The sequence below is a fragment of the Mobula hypostoma genome, chromosome 5, assembly GCF_963921235.1.
Source record: "Mobula hypostoma chromosome 5, sMobHyp1.1, whole genome shotgun sequence".
Taxonomy (NCBI): Eukaryota; Metazoa; Chordata; class Chondrichthyes; order Myliobatiformes; family Myliobatidae; genus Mobula; species Mobula hypostoma.
In genome coordinates, this window is record NC_086101.1 from 2,894,132 (window position 1) to 2,917,145 (window position 23,014).

The 23,014-nt window shown below is 51.9% G+C and overlaps 1 protein-coding gene across 2 annotated transcripts in view; it reads right to left on the reverse strand.

Moving 5' to 3' along the window:
* vps52 (VPS52 subunit of GARP complex) overlaps positions 1 to 23,014 on the reverse strand; it is a 95,698-nt gene that overhangs the window by 44,366 nt on the left and 28,318 nt on the right. For both annotated transcript variants that reach the window (XM_063047866.1, XM_063047867.1), the window contains exons 8-10: positions 7,793 to 7,893; positions 3,737 to 3,869; positions 42 to 99 (exon numbers count right to left, since the gene is read on the reverse strand). In XM_063047866.1, coding sequence (XP_062903936.1) covers positions 42 to 99; positions 3,737 to 3,869; positions 7,793 to 7,893 — 292 coding nt within the window. The remainder of the gene's footprint in view (positions 1 to 41; positions 100 to 3,736; positions 3,870 to 7,792; positions 7,894 to 23,014) is intronic.

Sequence of the window (23,014 nt, forward strand, 5' to 3'; positions counted from 1 at the left end):
ACCTTGCAACAGTACTTACAGTCAACACTGCCAAAGGATATCTTTCTTTGCTGTGTCCTCCACTCCCATCAGATCATCCTTATCAGCCACCTCCTCGTACTTGAGGGAGGAAGAAGGTTAGTGAGGTTAGATTATAGACCCCAAACATCTTTGAATTTGTCAGCTAACACCTTAACGGAAAATGCAACTGGTGGGTTCAGCCCCAAGCCCCACCTCCATCCACCCTGAACATGCATCCCACCCCAACAACAATCACCAAATAACCAACACAGCCCCAACCCAACTCACCTACCCCACCTCAAACCCACAAATCTCCACCCCAACAGCCAGCTCCACATTAACACCAAACTATCCCATCATAAACCCTCCCACCCCAATTCACCACCAAAACCCACCCTACAATCAACCATTTCCACCCCAACACAACATGCCACCAATACCTTACCACACATCAACCCATCAACTCATTCCACTCAACACTCATCTCAATGACAACACACCACCAAATAACCCACCCCACACACAACCCATCAATTCCTCCCATCCCAACACCCAGTTCAATGCCAACACACCACCAAATCACCCCATCAAAAACTTACCCTACACCCAATGAATCAGCCAATCCCAACCCAACTCTAACACACCACTAAGTTACCTCACCAAAAACACAACCCACAGTCAACCCATCAACTCATTCCACCCGATATCCATCCATCGCCAACACACCAACAAAAACCCAGAAACCCTGACCAGATTCCAACTAGGGTCTCAAAGGAATGCAGTGCAGAACTTGCAAGTCCTCTCAGCCGCCTCTTCCAGCTATGCTTCTCGAGTGGTGTATTCCCACAACAATGGAAAATAGCATCAGTAACACCAGTACACAAGCAGGATTCCAGAGTTGATCCGACAAATTATTGCCCCATATCCTTAGTGTCATCAGCAAGGCAATGGAAGCAGCAGTTCACAAACAAGTTCAGAACTACCTACTCCGTAACAACTTAATTTCAAGTAGGCAGTATGGATTTAGATCTGATCACAGTACAGCCGATCTCCTCACCACCTTATCTCAAACGTGGAACACCTTCGTAGACAAAGGTGGAGGAGTGTGTGTCATAGCCCTGGATATCAAAGGAGCATCTGACAAGGTCTGGCATAATGGACTCTGTGTTAAGCTGAGATCCAAAGGAATATCTGGAAAGCTGCTTAGATGGCTGCAGAGCTGCCTTCATGGACGGACCATCAAAGTTGTTATCTCTGGTCAGGCTTCTGATTCTTCAACCATCAATGCATCTGTACCACAGGGTTCAATACTTGGACCACTTCTGTTTTCCATCTTTATTGACGACTTGGTTGATGCATGCAGTAACGAGCTATACCTGTACGCTGACGACTCCACACTATTTGCACTAATTAGAGCAGGAGAGACTAATACAGCGGCAGCAGGCCTGAATAGGGATCTTGACAGGATGAAAGCCTGGGCAGGCGACTGGAATGTCACTTTTGAGCCTACTAAGTGCAAGGCGATGGTGATGTCTAGGAAGAGGAATCCATCTAACCCTGACCTGTATTTTGGGAACTGCAAGCTGGATTTAAAGAAGGAGCTAGTAATCCTCGGTGTTAATATTGACAGCAAGTTGGTGTGAGATAAACACCTTTCCACTATTTCAAACAAGGCTGGACAAAGGCTTGGAGCCCCGCGGAAAGTAGCATCCAAACTAGACAAAGAGGGCAGAGCCATGGTTTACAAAGCCCAGGTATGAAGTATCGGCCCAGCAGAGATTGCACTTTCTGAGGAAGCTTAAACAAGCATCACTCCCCACTAACATCTTAACTACATTCTACAGAGGCGTGGTTGAGAGTGTGCTGACCTTTTGCATCACAACCTGGTACTCCAGCTGCAGTGCTGTCGACATAAGAGCCTTGCAGAGGGTGGTTAGGGGAGCAGGGAAGGTTATTGGGGTCTCCCTACCTTCTGTCCAAGACCTCTTTCAGAGTCGATGCCTCCAGAAGACACAATACATCATTAAAGACCCCTCACACCCTCTCCATGAACTGTTTGTTCTTCTGCCATCAGGCAAATGTTACAGGAGCATCAAAACTAAAACCACAAGGCTACTAAACAGCTTCCTCCCACAGGCAGTCAGACTATTTAATAGCTGCTCTACCTGACTCTGCTTTGGACACGTTTAACTTGCACTGGACACTTATAACTGATTTAACTGACATGTGGCTGTTGCGTTTTACTATTTATTGTTATGTTTATGATTTAGTGTTGCGTATGTTATGTTATGATTGCACTGCCCCTGAGGAATGCTGTCTCATTCTGCCCTGCAGAGCTGATGTACGGTTAGAATGACAATAAAGTTTTTTGAATCTTGAATCTTGAATCATGGAGTATGCCTGCTTATCCTCACAGATGAATGCCTCACAGAGTGTCCTCAGCCAGCTTGATTCCATTCAAAGAAAGGCTCCCAGGATTGTAGGTGTAGATGAAGCCACAGCTCGTGAGAAGCTAGCCAGCAGTAGCTTACACCACAGATAACAGGTTGCCGCAGCTACTGTGCTAAACGAAATGCCCACCAGCCACAGCCCTGCAGACCTTCGCGCCATGCTGCCTTCATCTTATGAGAGACGGTGCACCACACGATCAGGTTTATCTATGCCTGTTCATGCTGTTTCTATGCCTGATGCAAGAACCTACACACTGGATAGAAGCTTCCTTCACTGTGCATTCAGAATTTGGAACAGCCTTCCAGATGCTGTGGTTGGAAACATCTGCGACGATGGGGTCCAAGCCTTCAAGAGGCGAGTGCACAAACACCTATCTCTGGGAGGGAAGTCACATGTTTCTTCATAAGCTATCATGAAGGGGACCAGGATGGCAATGCTTGGTTGTTGGTAGGTAGGGTTAATACCTGACTTTCAAGAGCACTTGTGAGTTATGTTCCAGCTGGACTTAGTCCTTAAACTGCTGGAGAACAGTGCAGAAAGAACAGATGCTGTCTTCTCCCGGTAAGGATTAGTTTTTAGTTCCAAGTGCTCCCGCCACGTTTTGTCACCCTGCAACCTTATCCTTCAATCTCTTCGAGTTATGGAGGACAGCATGTGTATAAATGTCTCTCTCTAGCAGACTTCATCATGATCATCATGACTTCAGTATTTCTACTATCTTTTAATGTTTCTTAATGGTACATATGATTATTTTGTGTTCTATCGCTGAGCAGCAGTGAACCATCTGATTGGCCTATCAGTTCTCTCTAGGAGCTAATTGACTTGATCAGCATTTCAGATCTGGCTATTGTTCACGATTGCACTTAATAAAAAAAAACTCTCCTACCCCAACACGTACCTCAACGCCAACAAACCACCAAACAACACAACCTACCTAAAGCCCACCCTGAAACCCACCTCAATGCAAACACACCAAATTACACCACCCGACCAAAAACTCACCTCAGACTCAACCCACCAACCCCTCCCACCTCAATGACAACATACCAAATTACCCAACCCCACTCAACACATAAACTCTGACTGCAGCATCCACCTCAATGCCAACATCCACTCCTCACCTTACCCAACCCATCAACCCTTTTCACTTCAATACCCATCTTCACACCAACACCCATCCAACCATGCCATACACAACCGATCCAATCAACTTCCACCCCCTCGACAACCCCCACCCTTAACCCTTCCCCCACCTATATCCTCCCTGGACTGTGAGGTCTCTGACCTGCACTTTCATCAGGCGGCTGCTGTACGATTTGAAGTAGGATAGGTACATCTTGCTCATGGTGTCGACGTACTCATCCCGAATCTCCTTCGCCACATGCCGCTCATTCGCCAGCAGAAACTGGTAGAAGAACCTAGCAGGGAGACCAGAGCACCTCAGTCAGGGCAGAGGACGGTGGGGGGGGGGGGACGGGGGGGCAGAGAAAAGAAGGGCACTTTCCTTAGGTCTTAAGAAGAAAATCTGAGTGAGCTAGGACTTTTCTCTTTGGAGTGAAAGAGGATGAGAGGTGACTTGACAGCGGTGTACAGGATCCATCACGCTGAGCACTGGTGCCCTCCAGGGTTGAGTTCATGCTACTGACTCACAACTGCACTGTCAGAAATAAACCAAACCGTATCATCCAGTTCACCATTGATACAACAGTGACTGGCTTCATCAGCTGCAATGATAAGTCAGCATACAAAGAGGCGGGAGAGAGGCTTGTTAAATGGTGCAAGAATAATAGCTCGAGCCTCATTGTGGACAAGACAAAAGAGGTGATTATGGACTTCAGGAAGGCACAGGTTAACCACCCTCCATTGCACATCAATGACCCTGCTGTAGAGAGAGTGAAGGGTACAAAGTTCTTCAGTGTGCACATAATGGATGATCTAACCTAGGCCCACAACACATTCTCATTAATCAGGAAGGCTCAGTAGCATCTGCACTTTGAGGAGAGGTGTGGAAGGTCCGCTACTCCCATTCTAACAAATTTCTACAGGTGCACCACCAAAAGAGTCCTGTCTGGCTGCATCATTGTGTGGTAAAGAAGCAGCAAGGCATCAGACGCAAGACCTTGCAGAGGATAGTAAATACCACTTAGAGGATCACTGGGGACTTGCTTCTCCCATTTGTGACATTTACCAGGAGCATTGCAGATGAAGGCCCCAAAGCATTTTTGAGGATCACCTCCCATCCCACAATCTCTTTGACCCACCACAATCAGGAAGAAGATACGGGAGGAGCATCAGGACTATGATTGCCACGCTGGGTAACAGCTTCTTCTCTCAGGCTGTGAGACTAATAAACACCCTGCCACCTACGAGTCACGTCACTAGAACAGCGAACTATCTAATGCTTACTGTACTGTTTACTGTTTCCATGTGCTGCACTTACATGCATTTTGAACTCTATTTTAATTAAATTATTTGTGATAATATTTTGTTATAAGTGCTGTGTGTGATAGATGTTTTGTGGGTGCCCTGTGGTCCGAAGGAACGTTGATTCATTGTTTGCATATATACACAATCAGATGACAATAAACATGAACTGGAGGAGGCATAGATGGTGTGAATAGCCTGTGCCTTTTTCCCAGAGTGCAAATGGCTAATTGGAGGGGAATATAACTTTAAGGAGATTGGAGGACAGTTTAGGGGGATGACAGAGGTAGGAGGATTTTTTGTACACAGAGTGCGGTGGGTGTATGGAAAGCGTTGCCGGGGTGGCAGTAGAGGTAGGTACATTAGGGGCATTTAAAAGACTTGGATAGACACATGGACTATAAAAAAATGAAGGGTTCTGAAGGGAGGGAAGGGTTAGATTAAAGTGTTAGCACAATATCATGGGTCGAAAGACATGTTCAGTGCTGTGGTGTTCTATGTTCAATGACACGGGACAGTGAGGACTAGGTCAGAGTCAAGAAAGGAGAGTGAAGTGAGTCAGATTTCTCAGCAGACACAGGCAACAGACAGGCTAAGATCGGTCAGCTTCTGTGCCAGTGACTAGTCAACTATGAGGGGAGTTGGGTGATGCGGACTATCCCACTCTAACTATGGCATATCTGGAGTATTGCATATAGTTCTGGTCAACCCATTATAGGAGGGATGATGAGGCTTTAGAGAGGGTGCAGAAGGCAGGTTTACCAGGATGCCGCCTGGATTATAGGGCATGTGCTCTCTCAAAAGGCGAGATAAATGGGTTGTTTTCTCTGGAGCAGCGGAAGACGAGGGGAAATCTGATAGAAATATGCGGCCCAAAACAGTTGACAATACTCCGTGCGGCCTGACTAGTGTCTTATAAAGGCTCAGCATTATCTCCTTGCTTTTGTATTCTATTCCCCTTGAAATAAATGCCAACATTGCATTTGCCTTCTTTACCACAGACTCAGCCTGTAAATTAACCTTCCAGGAGTCTTGCATGTGGTCTCCTAAGTTCCTCTGTACCTCTGATGTTTGAACCGTCTCCCCATTTAGATAATAGTCTGCACTATTGTTCCTTTTACCAAAATGAATTACCATACATTTCCCAACACTTGCATTCCACCTGCTGCTTTTTTTGCCCGTTCTTCTTGCGCATTCTTCCAATTTGTCCAAGTTCTACGGCAATCTCATTGCTTCTTCAGCACTATCTACCCCTACACCCATCTTTGTATCATCCACAAACTTTACCATAAAGCCATCAATTCAACTCAGCCTGCACATTAATCTTCAGGCAATCCTGCACGGGGAGTCCCTTTGCCTCTCAGATTTTTGAATTTTCTCTCCATTTAGAAAATAGTCTACGCTTTTATTTCTTCTACCAAAGTCACGACTATACACTTGGTGATACTATATTTCATCTGCTACTTCTTTGCTCATTCTCTTAATCTCTGAAAGAAACTGCAGACGGTTGTAAATCGGGTACTAGCCTACAAAGTACCCAGGACATCTTCAGGGAGCGGTGTCTCAGAAAGGCAGCGTCCATTATTAAGGACCTCCAGCACCCAGGGCATGCCCTTTTCTCACTGTTACCATCAGGTAGGAGGTACAGAGCCCAGAAGGCACACACTCAGCGATTCAAGAACTGCTTCTTCCCCGTCGCCATCCAATTCCTAAATGCACATTGAACCCTTGGACACTACCTCACTTTTTTTAATAGACAGTATTTCTCGTTTTGCTCATTTTTAGAATCTATTCAATATACGTATACTGTAATTGATTTCAAAAATTTTATTTGTTATTATTTTTTCTTCTATATTATATATTGCTTGAACTGCTGCTGTTAAGTTAACAAATTTCATGTCACATGCTGGTGATGATAAACCTGATTCTGATCTGTCTAAATCCTTTTGCAGACACTCTGCTTCCTCAACACTACTTGCCCCTCTACACTTCCTCTGATCTAAACGGATGTCTCTCTTGTCTGAGGCTGTGCCGTCTGGTCTCAGACCCCCCACTACTGGGTGCAGTGCAGACAATAAGGTGCAAGGGCTTTGACAAGGCTCCATATTATCATATAAAGAACTGTACAATAATCTTATAACAGCAGGGTGGAAGCTGTTCTTGAGACTGGTGGCGTATGCCTTCAGCTTTTTGTATCTTCTGCCCGATGGGAGAGAGGAGGAGAGAGAATGTCTGCGGTGGATGCAGCCTTTGATTATTCTGACGGCTTTACTGAAGCAGTGGGCAGTGCAGACCAAGCCATGGAGGAGAGGCTAGCCTACATGATGGAAAAGAACACATCAATCAGAAATAGTCTCCCCTGTACATCAGCAGTGAATTTGGGAAGCAGAGGAATGTACCTCCCCTGTACATCGGCAGTGAATTTGGGAATTTACCAGGTATGTATCTCACCTGTACATAGCAGTATGTTTGGGAACTGGGCAGGAACATATCTCACTTGTACATTGGCAGTGTGTTTGGGAATTGGGCAGGACCATATCTCACCTGTACATCAGCAGTGTGTTTGGCAACTGGAGAAGTACGTATCTCACCTGTACCTCAGCAGTGCATTTGGGAATTGGACAAGTATGTATCTCACCTGTACATCAGCAGTGTATTTGGTAATTGGACAGGAACATATCTCACCTGTACATCAGCAGTGTATTTGGGAATTGGACAGGAACATATCTCACCTGTACATCAGCAGTGTATTTGGGAATTAGACAGGAACATATCTCACCTGTAGATCAGCAGTGTGTTTGGCAATTGGGCAGGAATATATCTCACTTGTACATTGGCAGTGTGTTTGGGAATTGGACAGGAACATCTCTCACCTGTAGATCAGTGTTTCTGGGAATTGGACAGGAATGTATCTCACCTGTACTTCAGCAGTGCATTCTGTGGAACCTGGTAGTTTGTCATTGGCTTGCGGAACGAGTAGATCTTCTGGAGAATAAATTCCCGGATTTTCGAAACTGCCTGGACAAGAGGATCTGCAATCATTACCCTTTCCAGCCAACAGCAGGACCCTTACACTTCACCAGGGAACTTAGTTGGCGACTGGGCCCATCTGAAAGGTCTAATACCATGCTCTAACCCCACTTCCTGTGTTTCCAAACACCTGCCAATCCATTTTCTGTATTTCCCAACTGCTATTCTGCCCACACTGTCTCACTGACCAGATAAATCAACAATTATGATCAAGGACCCCCACCATCCAGGCCAAGCTCTCTTCTCGTTACTACCATTGGGTAGTATGTACAGGAACCTTTGGTCCCACCAGATTCGGTACATTATTACCCTACCACCATCAGATTTGAACCAGTGTGGATAACTTCATTCACCTTCACTCTGAAATGATTCTACAGCTCATGTTCTCAGTATTATTTTATATTTGCACACTTTGTCTTCTTCTGCACATTGGTTGTGGTCACTGTTTATTTATGTAAACACACACAAAATGCTGGAGGAACTCAGCAGGTCAGGCTGTATCTATGGAAAAGAGTACAGTCGACGTTTCAGGCTGAAACCCTTTATCAAGACTGTTGGATGGTATATAGTAAATTTACTTTGTCTTTAAGTGGGTTATTCCATCTTGGAGGAATCTAGCACAGGGGGAAAAATTAAACATTTGAGTGAAAGATGAAAGTTAAGCAACTCTTACCCAACAGAGAGGCTTAGTAGCAACTGAATCAGGTCAGTGGTTAACTTCAGATCTCAGATATCAAGGGATATGCTCAAAGTAGGTCAGGGATTATCCATGATCTTACCAAGCCGAAGGGCTGAAAGGCTTTCAAAGTTGAAAGTTCAAATTTATTTTCAAATTATCTACTTCAGATACAACCTTGAGATTCATCTTTTTCTCAGCCACTCAGAAAGCGAAGAAACACAACGGAACTCACTAGAAAGCACACACAGCAAGGCTCCCACATTTCCAATTCGCAAATAAGGATAAACTGTGCAAATAGTGAAAGAAAGTAATGCAAAACACATGACTGAGGTACAGAGCAGAACAGGCCCTTCTGGCTCTGCAAGCCACACCACCCAACAACCACCTACTTAACCTCAGGACAACTCCGATGATCGATTAACCGACTAACCTACAGGTACTTGGGCTGTGGGAGGAAACCAGGGCAGCCGGAGAAAACCCACGTGGTCATACAGACAGCGGCAGATATTGAACCCAGGTCGCTGGTACTGTAAAGCATTGTAACGTACTGCTGCTACAAAGCAACAAAGTCCATGGTGTACGCCGGCGGTGTTAAACCCGATTCTGATCCTCAGAGTCCATGGGAAGGTCATTTTTTTAAAAAGGTTCCAATGTGTAAACAGACTCATCAGCCCAACTGCACAATACTGACCCAGATGCCCATCTGAACTAGTCCCACTTATACAATGAGACAATAAAAGTGCAGATGAATTCCACAGATTTACCACCCTCTGGCAAAGAATTTGCTCTTCATTTCTGTTCTAAATGATCGTCCTCGGTTCTAAGGCTGTGCCCTCCAGTCCTAGACTCTCCCACTGTGGGTAACATCCTCCCCATATCCACTCACACTCAGGTTCAGTAGCCTTATAACAGTGGGATAGAGCAGGCTGTTTTTGACCCTGGTTGTAAACGTTTTCATAGTTTTCCATCTTCCGCCCAATGGGAGAGAGGTTTGCCTCAGCCTGGCCCATTTCTCTCTGAACCTTTCCAATCCATATGCCGACAAAATGACTTTCAAATACTGTTATTATGCCTGTCTGAACCACTTCCTTTGGCAGCTCGTTCCATATTCCCACCACCCCTCAAGTCTATTTTAATTCTTGACCCACACATCCCCAACACACAAAATGCCGGAGGAACTCAGCAGGTCAAGCAGCATCTGTGGAGATGAATAGAAAGTTGACGCTTAAGGTCGAAAACCTTCATCAGGACTGGAAAGGAAGGGGACAGTTGCCAGAATAAGCAGGTAGGAAGAAGCAGCGATCAGGAGTACAAGCTGGTAGTGATGGGTGTGGCCAGGTGAGGGGAGGTGGGGAACAGGAGGATACAAACTGGTAGTGATGGGTGAGGCCAGGTGAGGGGAGGTGGGGAACAGGAGGATACAAACTGGTAGTGATGGGTGTGGCCAGGTGAGGGGAGGTGGGGAACAGGAGGATACAAACTGGTAGTGATGGGTGTGGCCAGGTGAGGGGAGGTGGGGAACAGGAGGATACAAACTGGTAGTGATGGGTGTGGCCAGGTGAGGGGAGGTGGGGAACAGGAGGATACAAACTGGTAGTGATGGGTGTGGCCAGGTGAGGGGAGGTGGGGATCAGGAGGATACAAATTGGTAGTGATGGGTGTGGCCAGGTGAGGGGAGGTGGGGAACAGGAGGATACAAACTGGTAGTGATGGGTGTGGCCAGGTGAGGGGATGGGGAACAGGAGGATACAAATTGGTAGTGATGGGTGTGGCCAGGTGAGGGGAGGTGGGGAACAGGAGGATACAAACTGGTAGTGATGGGTGTGGCCAGGTGAGGGGATGGGGAACAGGAGGATACAAATTGGTAGTGATGGGTGTGGCCAGGTGAGGGGAGGTGGGGAACAGGAGGATACAAACTGGTAGTGATGGGTGTGGACAGGTGAGGGGAGGTGGGGATCAGGAGGATACAAATTGGTAGTGATGAGTGAGGCCAGGTGAGGGGAGGTGCGACACAGGAGTTGTACAAACTGGTAGTGATGGGTGTGGCCAGGTGAGGGGAGGTGGGGAACAGGAGGATACAAATTGGTAGTGATGGGTGTGGCCAGGTGAGGGGAGGTGAAGATCAGGAGGATACAAACTGGTAGTGATGGGTGTGGCCAGGTGAGGGGAGGTGGGGAACAGGAGGATACAAACTGGTAGTGATGGGTGTGGCCAGGTGAGGGGAGGTGAAGATCAGGAGGATACAAACTGGTAGTGATGGGTGTGGCCAGGTGAGGGGAGGTGGGGAACAGGAGGATACAAACTGGTAGTGATGGGTGTGGCCAGGTGAGGGGAGGTGCGACACAGGAGTTGTACAAACTGGTAGTGATGGGTGTGGCCAGGTGAGGGGAGGTGGGACACAGGAGGATACAAACTGGTAGTGATGGGTGAGGCCAGGTGAGGGGAGGTGGGGAACAGGAGGATACAAACTGGTAGTGATGGGTGTGGACAGGTGAGGGGAGGTGGGGATCAGGAGGATACAAACTGGTAGTGATGAGTGAGGCCAGGTGAGGGGAGGTGGGACACAGGAGGATACAAATTGGTAGTGATGGGTGTGGCCAGGTGAGGGGAGGTGGGGAACAGGAGGATACAAACTGGTAGTGATGGGTGAGGCCAGGTGAGGGGATGGGGAACAGGAGGATACAAACTGGTAGTGATGGGTGTGGCCAGGTGAGGGGAAGTGGGGAACAGGAGGATACAAACTGGTAGTGATGGGTGTGGCCAGGTGAGGGGAAGTGGGGAACAGGAGGATACAAACTGGTAGTGATGGGTGTGGCCAGGTGAGGGGAGGTTGGGAACAGGAGGATACAAATTGGTAGTGATAGGTGTGGCCAGGTGAGGGGAGGTGGGGAACAGGAGGATACAAACTGGTAGTGATGGGTGTGGACAGGTGAGGGGAGGTGTGGATCAGGAGGATACAAACTGGTAGTGATGGGTGTGGCCAGGTGAGGGGAGGTGGGACACAGGAGGATACAAACTGGTAGTGATGGGTGTGGCCAGGTGAGGGGAGGTGCGACACAGGAGGATACAAACTGGTAGTGATGGGTGTGGCCAGGTGAGGGGAGGTTGGGAACAGGAGGATACAAATTGGTAGTGATGAGTGTGGCCAGGTGAGGGGAGGTGGGACACAGGAGTTGTACAAACTGGTAGTGATAGGTGTGGCCAGGTGAGGGGAGGTGGGGAACAGGAGGATACAAACTGGTAGTGATGGGTGTGGACAGGTGAGGGGAGGTGTGGATCAGGAGGATACAAACTGGTAGTGATGGGTGTGGCCAGGTGAGGGGATGGGGATCAGGAGGATACAAACTGGTAGTGATGGGTGTGGCCAGGTGAGGGGAGGTGCGACACAGGAGGATACAAACTGGTAGTGATGGGTGTGGCCAGGTGAGGGGAGGTGCGACACAGGAGGATACAAACTGGTAGTGATGGGTGTGGCCAGGTGAGGGGAGGTGGGGATCAGGAGGATACAAACTGGTAGTGATGGGTGTGGACAGGTGAGGGGAGGTGGGGATCAGGAGGATACAAACTGGTAGTGATGGGTGTGGACAGGTGAGGGGAGGTGGGACACAGGAGTTGTACAAATTGGTAGTGATGGGTGTGGCCAGGTGAGGGAGTGGGGAACAGGAGGATACAAACTGGTAGTGATGGGTGTGGACAGGTGAGTGGAAGTGGGGAACAGGAGGATACAAACTGGTAGTGATGGGTGTGGCCAGGTGAGGGAGTGGGGAACAGGAGGATACAAACTGGTAGTGATGGGTGTGGCCAGGTGAGGGAGTGGGGAACAGGAGGATACAAACTGGTAGTGATGGGTGAGGCCAGGTGAGGGGAGGTGTGGATCAGGAGGATACAAACTGGTAGTGATGGGTGTGGCCAGGTGAGGGGAGATGGGGAACAGGAGGATACAAACTGGTAGTGATGGGTGTGGCCAGGTGAGGGAGTGGGGAACAGGAGGATACAAACTGGTAGTGATGGGTGTGGCCAGGTGAGGGAGTGGGGAACAGGAGGATACAAACTGGTAGTGATGGGTGTGGCCAGGTGAGGGAGTGGGGAACAGGAGGATACAAACTGGTAGTGATGGGTGAGGCCAGGTGAGGGGAGGTGTGGATCAGGAGGATACAAACTGGTAGTGATGGGTGTGGCCAGGTGAGGGGAGATGGGGAACAGGAGGATACAAACTGGTAGTGATGGGTGTGGCCAGGTGAGGGGAGGTGTGGATCAGGAGGATACAAACTGGTAGTGATGGGTGTGGCCAGGTGAGGGGAGGTGGGACACAGGAGGATACAAACTGGTAGTGATGGGTGAGGCCAGGTGAGGGGATGGGGAACAGGAGGATACAAACTGGTAGTGATGGGTGAGGCCAGGTGAGGGGATGGGGAACAGGAGGATACAAACTGGTAGTGATGGGTGAGGCCAGGTGAGGGGATGGGGAACAGGAGGATACAAACTGGTAGTGATGGGTGTGGCCAGGTGAGGGGAGGTGGGGAACAGGAGGATACAAACTGGTAGTGATGGGTGTGGCCAGGTGAGGGGATGGGGATCAGGAGGATACAAACTGGTAGTGATGGGTGTGGCCAGGTGAGGGGAGGTGGGGAACAGGAGGATACAAACTGGTAGTGATGGGTGAGACCAGGTGAGGGAGTGGGGAACAGGAGGATACAAACTGGTAGTGATGGGTGAGGCCAGGTGAGGGGATGGGGAACAGGAGGATACAAACTGGTAGTGATGGGTGAGGCCAGGTGAGGGGATGGGGAACAGGAGGATACAAACTGGTAGTGATGGGTGTGGCCAGGTGAGGGGAGGTTGGGAACAGGAGGATACAAACTGGTAGTGATGGGTGAGACCAGGTGAGGGGAGGTGGGGATCAGGAGGATACAAATTGGTAGTGATGGGTGTGGCCAGGTGAGGGGAGGTGGGGAACAGGAGGATACAAACTGGTAGTGATGGGTGAGACCAGGTGAGGGAGTGGGGAACAGGAGGATACAAACTGGTAGTGATGGGTGAGGCCAGGTGAGGGGATGGGGAACAGGAGGATACAAACTGGTAGTGATGGGTGAGGCCAGGTGAGGGGATGGGGAACAGGAGGATACAAACTGGTAGTGATGGGTGTGGCCAGGTGAGGGGAGGTGGGGAACAGGAGGATACAAACTGGTAGTGATGGGTGTGGCCAGGTGAGGGGAGGTGCGACACAGGAGGATACAAACTGGTAGTGATGGGTGTGGCCAGGTGAGGGGAGGTGGGGAACAGGAGGATACAAACTGGTAGTGATGGGTGTGGCCAGGTGAGGGGAGGTGGGACACAGGATTTGTACAAACTGGTAGTGATGGGTGTGGCCAGGTGAGGGGAAGTGTGGAACAGGAGTTGTACAAACTGGTAGTGATGGGTGTGGCCAGGTGAGGGGAGGTGGGGATCAGGAGGATACAAACTGGTAGTGATGGGTGTGGCCAGGTGAGGGGAGGTGGGGAACAGGAGGATACAAACTGGTAGTGATGGGTGTGGCCAGGTGAGGGGAGGTGGGGAACAGGAGGATACAAACTGGTAGTGATGGGTGAGGCCAGGTGAGGGGATGGGGAACAGGAGGATACAAACTGGTAGTGATGGGTGTGGCCAGGTGAGGGGAGGTGCGACACAGGAGGATACAAACTGGTAGTGATGGGTGAGACCAGGTGAGGGGAGGTTGGGAACAGGAGGATACAAATTGGTAGTGATGGGTGTGGCCAGGTGAGGGGAGGTGGGGAACAGGAGGATACAAACTGGTAGTGATGGGTGTGGACAGGTGAGGGGAAGTGGGACACAGGAGTTGTACAAACTGGTAGTGATGGGTGTGGCCAGGTGAGGGGAAGTGGGACACAGGAGTTGTACAAACTGGTAGTGATGGGTGTGGCCAGGTGAGGGGAGGTGTGGATCAGGAGTTGTACAAATTGGTAGTGATGGGTGTGGCCAGGTGAGGGGAGGTGGGGAACAGGAGGATACAAATTGGTAGTGATGAGTGAGGCCAGGTGAGGGGAGGTTGGGAACAGGAGGATACAAACTGGTAGTGATGGGTGTGGCCAGGTGAGGGGAGGTGGGGAACAGGAGGATACAAACTGGTAGTGATGGGTGAGACCAGGTGAGGGAGTGGGGAACAGGAGGATACAAACTGGTAGTGATGGGTGAGGCCAGGTGAGGGGATGGGGAACAGGAGGATACAAACTGGTAGTGATGGGTGTGGCCAGGTGAGGGGAAGTGGGGAACAGGAGGATACAAACTGGTAGTGATGGGTGTGGCCAGGTGAGGGGAGGTGCGACACAGGAGGATACAAACTGGTAGTGATGGGTGTGGCCAGGTGAGGGGAGGTTGGGAACAGGAGGATACAAATTGGTAGTGATGGGTGTGGCCAGGTGAGGGGAGGTGCGACACAGGAGTTGTACAAACTAGTAGTGATGGGTGTGGCCAGGTGAGGGGAGGTGGGGATCAGGAGGATACAAACTGGTAGTGATGGGTGTGGCCAGGTGAGGGGAGGTGGGGATCAGGAGGATACAAACTGGTAGTGATGGGTGTGGACAGGTGAGGGGAGGTGGGGATCAGGAGGATACAAACTGGTAGTGATGGGTGTGGACAGGTGAGGGGAGGTGGGGAACAGGAGGATACAAACTGGTAGTGATGGGTGAGACCAGGTGAGGGGAGGTGGGGATCAGGAGGATACAAACTGGTAGTGATGGGTGTGGCCAGGTGAGGGGAGGTGGGGATCAGGAGGATACAAACTGGTAGTGATGGGTGTGGACAGGTGAGGGGAGGTGGGGATCAGGAGGATACAAACTGGTAGTGATGGGTGTGGACAGGTGAGGGGAGGTGGGGAACAGGAGGATACAAACTGGTAGTGATGGGTGAGACCAGGTGAGGGGAGGTGGGGATCAGGAGGATACAAACTGGTAGTGATGGGTGTGGCCAGGTGAGGGGAGGTGGGGATCAGGAGGATACAAACTGGTAGTGATGGGTGTGGCCAGGTGAGGGGAGGTGGGGATCAGGAGGATACAAACTGGTAGTGATGGGTGTGGACAGGTGAGGGGAGGTGGGGATCAGGAGGATACAAACTGGTAGTGATGGGTGTGGCCAGGTGAGGGGAGGTGCGACACAGGAGTTGTACAAACTGGTAGTGATGGGTGTGGCCAGGTGAGGGGAGGTGGGACACAGGAGGATACAAACTGGTAGTGATGGGTGTGGCCAGGTGAGGGGAGGTGGGACACAGGAGTTGTACAAACTGGTAGTGATGGGTGTGGCCAGGTGAGGGGAGGTTGGGAACAGGAGGATACAAACTGGTAGTGATGGGTGTGGCCAGGTGAGGGGAGGTGGGGAACAGGAGTTGTACAAACTGGTAGTGATGGGTGTGGCCAGGTGAGGGGAGGTGGGGATCAGGAGGATACAAACTGGTAGTGATGGGTGTGGCCAGGTGAGGGGAGGTGCGACACAGGAGGATACAAACTGGTAGTGATGGGTGAGACCAGGTGAGGGGAGGTGGGGAACAGGAGTTGTACAAACTGGTAGTGATGGGTGAGACCAGGTGAGGGGAGGTGGGGAACAGGAGTTGTACAAACTGGTAGTGATGGGTGAGACCAGGTGAGGGGAGGTGGGGAACAGGAGGATACAAACTGGTAGTGATGGGTGTGGCCAGGTGAGGGGAGGTGGGGAACAGGAGGATACAAACTGGTAGTGATGGGTGTGGCCAGGTGAGGGGAGGTTGGGAACAGGAGGATACAAACTGGTAGTGATGGGTGTGGCCAGGTGAGGGGAGGTTGGGAACAGGAGGATACAAACTGGTAGTGATGGGTGTGGCCAGGTGAGGGGAGGTGGGGAACAGGAGGATACAAACTGGTAGTGATGGGTGTGGCCAGGTGAGGGGAGGTGGGGAACAGGAGGATACAAACTGGTAGTGATGGGTGTGGCCAGGTGAGGGGAGGGGGAACAGGAGGATACAAACTGGTAGTGATGGGTGTGGCCAGGTGAGGGGAGGTGGGACACAGGAGTTGTACAAACTGGTAGTGATGGGTGTGGCCAGGTGAGGGGAGGTGGGGAACAGGAGTTGTACAAACTGGTAGTGATGGGTGTGGCCAGGTGAGGGGAGGTGGGGAACAGGAGTTGTACAAACTGGTAGTGATGGGTGTGGCCAGGTGAGGGGAGGTGGGAACAGGAGGATACAAACTGGTAGTGATGGGTGTGGCCAGGTGAGGGGAGGTGGGGAACAGGAGGATACAAACTGGTAGTGATGGGTGTGGCCAGGTGAGGGGAGGTGGGGAACAGGAGGATACAAACTGGTAGTGATGGGTGTGGCCAGGTGAGGGGAGGTGGGGAACAGGAGGATACAAACTGGTAGTGATGGGTGTGGCCAGGTGAGGGGAGGTGGGGAACAGGAGGATACAAACTGGTAGTGATGGGTGTGGCCAGGTGAGGGGAGGTGGGACACAGGAGGTACAAACTGGTAGTGATGGGTGTGGCCAGGTGAGGGGAGGTGGGACACAGGAGGATACAAACTGGTAGTGATGGGTGTGGCCAGGTGAGGGGAGGTGGGGAACAGGAGGATACAAACTGGTAGTGATGGGTGTGGCCAGGTGAGGGGAGGTGGGAACAGGAGGATACAAACTGGTAGTGATGGGTGTGGCCAGGTGAGGGGAGGTGGGGAACAGGAGGATACAAACTGGTAGTGATGGGTGTGGACAGGTGAGGGGAGGTGGGACACCGGAGTTGTACAAACTGGTAGTGATGGGTGTGGCCAGGTGAGGGGAGGTGGGACACAGGAGTTGTACAAACTGGTAGTGATGGGTGTGGCCAGGTGAGGGGAGGTGGGAACAGGAGTTGTACAAACTGGTAGTGATGGGTGTGGCCAGGTGAGGGGAGGTGGGGAACAGGAGGATACAAACTGGTAGTGATGGGTGTGGCCAGGTGAGGGGAGGTTGGGAACAGGAGGATACAAACTGGTAGTGATGGGTGTGGCCAGGTGAGGGGAGGTGGGGAACAGGAGGATACAAACTGGTAGTGATGGGTGTGGCCAGGTGAGGGGAGGTGGGGAACAGGAGGATACAAACTGGTAGTGATGGGTGTGGCCAGGTGAGGGGAGGTGGGGAACAGGAGTTGTACAAACTGGTAGTGATGGGTGTGGCCAGGTGAGGGGAGGTGGGGAACAGGAGGATACAAACTGGTAGTGATGGGTGTGGCCAGGTGAGGGGAGGTGGGGAACAGGAGGATACAAACTGGTAGTGATGGGTGTGGCCAGGTGAGGGGAGGTGGGGAACAGGAGGATACAAACTGGTAGTGATGGGTGTGGCCAGGTGAGGGGAGGTGGGACACCGGAGTTGTACAAACTGGTAGTGATGGGTGTGGCCAGGTGAGGGGAGGTGGGGAACAGGAGGATACAAACTGGTAGTGATGGGTGTGGCCAGGTGAGGGGAGGTGGGGATCAGGAGGATACAAACTGGTAGTGATGGGTGTGGCCAGGTGAGGGGAGGTGGGGATCAGGAGGATACAAACTGGTAGTGATGGGTGTGGCCAGGTGAGGGGAGGTGGGGAACAGGAGGATACAAACTGGTAGTGATGGGTGTGGCCAGGTGAGGGGAGGTGGGGAAGAGAGGATACAAACTGGTAGTGATGGGTGTGGCCAGGTGAGGGGAGGTGGGGACAGGAGTATACAAACTGGTAGTGATGGGTGTGGCCAGGTGAGGGGAGGTGGGGAACAGGAGGATACAAACTGGTAGTGATGGGTGAGACCAGGTGAGGGGATGGGGATCAGGAGGATACAAACTGGTAGTGATGGGTGTGGCCAGGTGAGGGGAGGTGGGGATCAGGAGGATACAAACTGGTAGTGATGGGTGTGGCCAGGTGAGGGGAGGTGGGGAACAGGAGGATACAAACTGGTAGTGATGGGTGTGGCCAGGTGAGGGGAGGTGGGACACCGGAGTTGTACAAAGTGGTAGTGATGGGTGTGGCCAGGTGAGGGGAAGTGTGGAACAGGAGGATACAAACTGGTAGTGATGGGTGTGGCCAGGTGAGGGGAGGTGGGGATCAGGAGGATACAAACTGGTAGTGATGGGTGTGGCCAGGTGAGGGGAGGTGGGACACAGGAGTTGATACAAACTGGTAGTGATGGGTGTGGCCAGGTGAGGGGAGGTGGGGAACAGGAGGATACAAACTGGTAGTGATGGGTGTGGCCAGGTGAGGGGATGGGGAACAGGAGGATACAAACTGGTAGTGATGGGTGTGGACAGGTGAGGGGAAGTTGGGAACAGGAGTTGTACAAACTGGTAGTGATGGGTGTGGCCAGGTGAGGGGAGGTGGGGAACAGGAGGATACAAACTGGTAGTGATGGGTGTGGCCAGGTGAGGGGAGGTGGGGAACAGGAGGATACAAACTGGTAGTGATGGGTGTGGCCAGGTGAGGGGAGGTGGGGAACAGGAGGATACAAACTGGTAGTGATGGGTGTGGCCAGGTGAGGGGAGGTGGGGAACAGGAGGATACAAACTGGTAGTGATGGGTGTGGCCAGGTGAGGGGAGGTGGGGAACAGGAGGATACAAACTGGTAGTGATGGGTGTGGCCAGGTGAGGGGAGGTGGGGAACAGGAGGATACAAACTGGTAGTGATGGGTGTGGCCAGGTGAGGGGAGGTGGGGAACAGGAGTTGTACAAACTGGTAGTGATGGGTGTGGCCAGGTGAGGGGAGGTGGGGACACAGGAGGATACAAACTGGTAGTGATGGGTGTGGCCAGGTGAGGGGAGGTGGGGAACAGGAGGATACAAACTGGTAGTGATGGGTGTGGCCAGGTGAGGGGAGGTGGGGAACAGGAGGATACAAACTGGTAGTGATGGGTGTGGCCAGGTGAGGGGAGGTGGGACACAGGAGGATACAAACTGGTAGTGATGGGTGTGGCCAGGTGAGGGGAGGTGGGACACAGGAGTTGTACAAACTGGTAGTGATGGGTGTGGCCAGGTGAGGGGAGGTGGGACACCGGAGTTGTACAAACTGGTAGTGATGGGTGTGGCCAGGTGAGGGGAGGTGGGGAACAGGAGGATACAAACTGGTAGTGATGGGTGTGGCCAGGTGAGGGGAGGTGGGGAACAGGAGGATACAAACTGGTAGTGATGGGTGTGGCCAGGTGAGGGGAGGTGGGACACAGGAGTTGTACAAACTGGTAGTGATGGGTGTGGCCAGGTGAGGGGAGGTGGGGAACAGGAGTTGTACAAACTGGTAGTGATGGGTGTGGCCAGGTGAGGGGAGGTGGGGAACAGGAGGATACAAACTGGTAGTGATGGGTGTGGCCAGGTGAGGGGAGGTGGGGAACAGGAGGATACAAACTGGTAGTGATGGGTGTGGCCAGGTGAGGGGAGGTGGGGAACAGGAGGATACAAACTGGTAGTGATGGGTGTGGCCAGGTGAGGGGAGGTGGGGAACAGGAGGATACAAACTGGTAGTGATGGGTGTGGCCAGGTGAGGGGAGGTGGGGAACAGGAGGATACAAACTGGTAGTGATGGGTGTGGCCAGGTGAGGGGAGGTGGGGAACAGGAGGATACAAACTGGTAGTGATGGGTGTGGCCAGGTGAGGGGAGGTGGGACACAGGATTTGTACAAACTGGTAGTGATGGGTGTGGCCAGGTGAGGGGAGGTGGGACACAGGATTGTACAAACTGGTAGTGATGGGTGTGGCCAGGTGAGGGGAGGTGGGGACACAGGAGTTGATACAAACTGGTAGTGATGGGTGTGGCCAGGTGAGGGGAGGTGGGACACAGGATTTGTACAAACTGGTAGTGATGGGTGTGGCCAGGTGAGGGGAGGTGGGACACAGGATTTGTACAAACTGGTAGTGATGGGTGTGGCCAGGTGAGGGGAGGTGGGGAACAGGAGTTGTACAAACTGGTAGTGATGGGTGTGGCCAGGTGAGGGGAGGTGGGACACAGGAGTTGTACAAACTGGTAGTGATGGGTGTGGCCAGGTGAGGGGAGGTGGGACACAGGAGGATACAAACTGGTAGTGATGGGTGTGGCCAGGTGAGGGGAGGTGGGGAACAGGAGGATACAAACTGGTAGTGATGGGTGTGGCCAGGTGAGGGGAGGTGGGGAACAGGAGGATACAAACTGGTAGTGATGGGTGTGGCCAGGTGAGGGGAGGTGGGGAACAGGAGGATACAAACTGGTAGTGATGGGTGTGGCCAGGTGAGGGGAGGTGGGGAACAGGAGGATACAAACTGGTAGTGATGGGTGTGGCCAGGTGAGGGGAGGTGGGACACAGGAGTTGTACAAACTGGTAGTGATGGGTGTGGCCAGGTGAGGGGAGGTGGGGAACAGGATTTGTACAAACTGGTAGTGATGGGTGTGGCCAGGTGAGGGGAGGTGGGACACAGGAGTTGTACAAACTGGTAGTGATGGGTGTGGCCAGGTGAGGGGAGGTGGGGAACAGGAGGATACAAACTGGTAGTGATGGGTGTGGCCAGGTGAGGGGAGGTGGGGAACAGGAGGATACAAACTGGTAGTGATGGGTGTGGCCAGGTGAGGGGAGGTGGGGAACAGGAGGATACAAACTGGTAGTGATGGGTGTGGCCAGGTGAGGGGAGGTGGGAACAGGAGTTGTACAAACTGGTAGTGATGGGTGTGGCCAGGTGAGGGGAGGTGGGACAGGAGGAACAGGAGTTGAGTTGTACAAACTGGTAGTGATGGGTGTGGCAGGTGAGGGGAGGTGGGGAACAGGAGGATACAAACTGGTAGTGATGGGTGTGGCCAGGTGAGGGGAGGTGGGGAACAGGAGTTGTACAAACTGGTAGTGATGGGTGTGGCCAGGTGAGGGGAGGTGGGGAACAGGAGGATACAAACTGGTAGTGATGGGTGTGGCCAGGTGAGGGGAGGTGGTGGAACAGGATTGTACAAACTGGTAGTGATGGGTGTGGCCAGGTGAGGGGAGGTGGGGATCAGGAGGATACAAACTGGTAGTGATGGGTGTGGCCAGGTGAGGGGAGGTGGGGAACAGGAGGATACAAACTGGTAGTGATGGGTGTGGCCAGGTGAGGGGAGGTGGGGATCAGGAGGATACAAACTGGTAGTGATGGGTGTGGCCAGGTGAGGGGAGGTGGGGAACAGGAGGATACAAACTGGTAGTGATGGGTGTGGCCAGGTGAGGGGAGGTGGGGAACAGGAGGATACAAACTGGTAGTGATGGGTGTGGCCAGGTGAGGGGAGGTGGGACACCGGAGTTGTACAAACTGGTAGTGATGGGTGTGGCCAGGTGAGGGGAGGTGGGGAACAGGAGTTGTACAAACTGGTAGTGATGGGTGTGGCCAGGTGAGGGGAGGTGGGACACCGGAGTTGTACAAATTGGTAGTGATGAGTGTGGCCAGGTGAGGGGAGGTGGGGAACAGGAGGATACAAACTGGTAGCGATGGGTGTGGCCAGGTGAGGGGAAGTGTGGAACAGGAGGATACAAGCTGGTAGTGATGGGTGTGGCCAGGTGAGGGGAGGTGGGGAACAGGAGTTGTACAAACTGGTAGCGATGGGTGTGGCCAGGTGAGGGGAAGTGTGGAACAGGAGTTGTACAAACTGGTAGTGATGGGTGTGGCCAGGTGAGGGGAGGTTGGGATCAGGAGGATACAAACTGGTAGTGATGGGTGTGGCCAGGTGAGGGGAGGTTGGGATCAGGAGGATACAAACTGGTAGTGATGGGTGAGACCAGGTGAGGGAAAGTGGGGATCAGGAGGATACAAACTGGTAGTGATGGGTGAGGCCAGGTGAGGGGAGGTGCGACACAGGAGGATACAAATTGGTAGTGATGGGTGTGGCCAGGTGATCAGGAGGATACAAACTGGTAGTGATGGGTGTGGCCAGGTGAGGGGAAGTGTGGAACAGGAGGATACAAGCTGGTAGTGATGGGTGTGGCCAGGTAGAGTGGACGAGCATAATGATTTTATTTATTTACTCACTCATTCATTCAGAGATACAGCATAGAAAAGACACTTCCAGCCCTCCGAGCAGCACCTCCCAGCAACCCGCTGATTTAGCCCTAGTCTACTGTCATCACAGGACAGTTCACAATGGCCAATTAACCCACTAACCACTATGTCTCAGGACTGTGGGAGGAAACCGGAGCACCCGGAGGAAACGCACGCCCATGTGGTCACGGAAAGGTCGCGCAAACTACTTCGAGAAGCTGCTGGAATTGAACTCTGACATCCGCAACGCCCTGCGCTGTAACGGCATCAAGCTCACCGCTACGCTGCTGTGGTGCTGGAAGTAAGAAGTGAGGGTGAGAGGTGAGAGAGACAAAGTGCTGGAGAGGGAGGGATCTGATCGGCAAGGAGAGTGGGTCACAGGGCAAGGAGAGTGGGTCACAGGACAAGGAGAAGGGGGAGGAGTTCCAAAGGGAGGTGACGAGAAATGACGAGGTG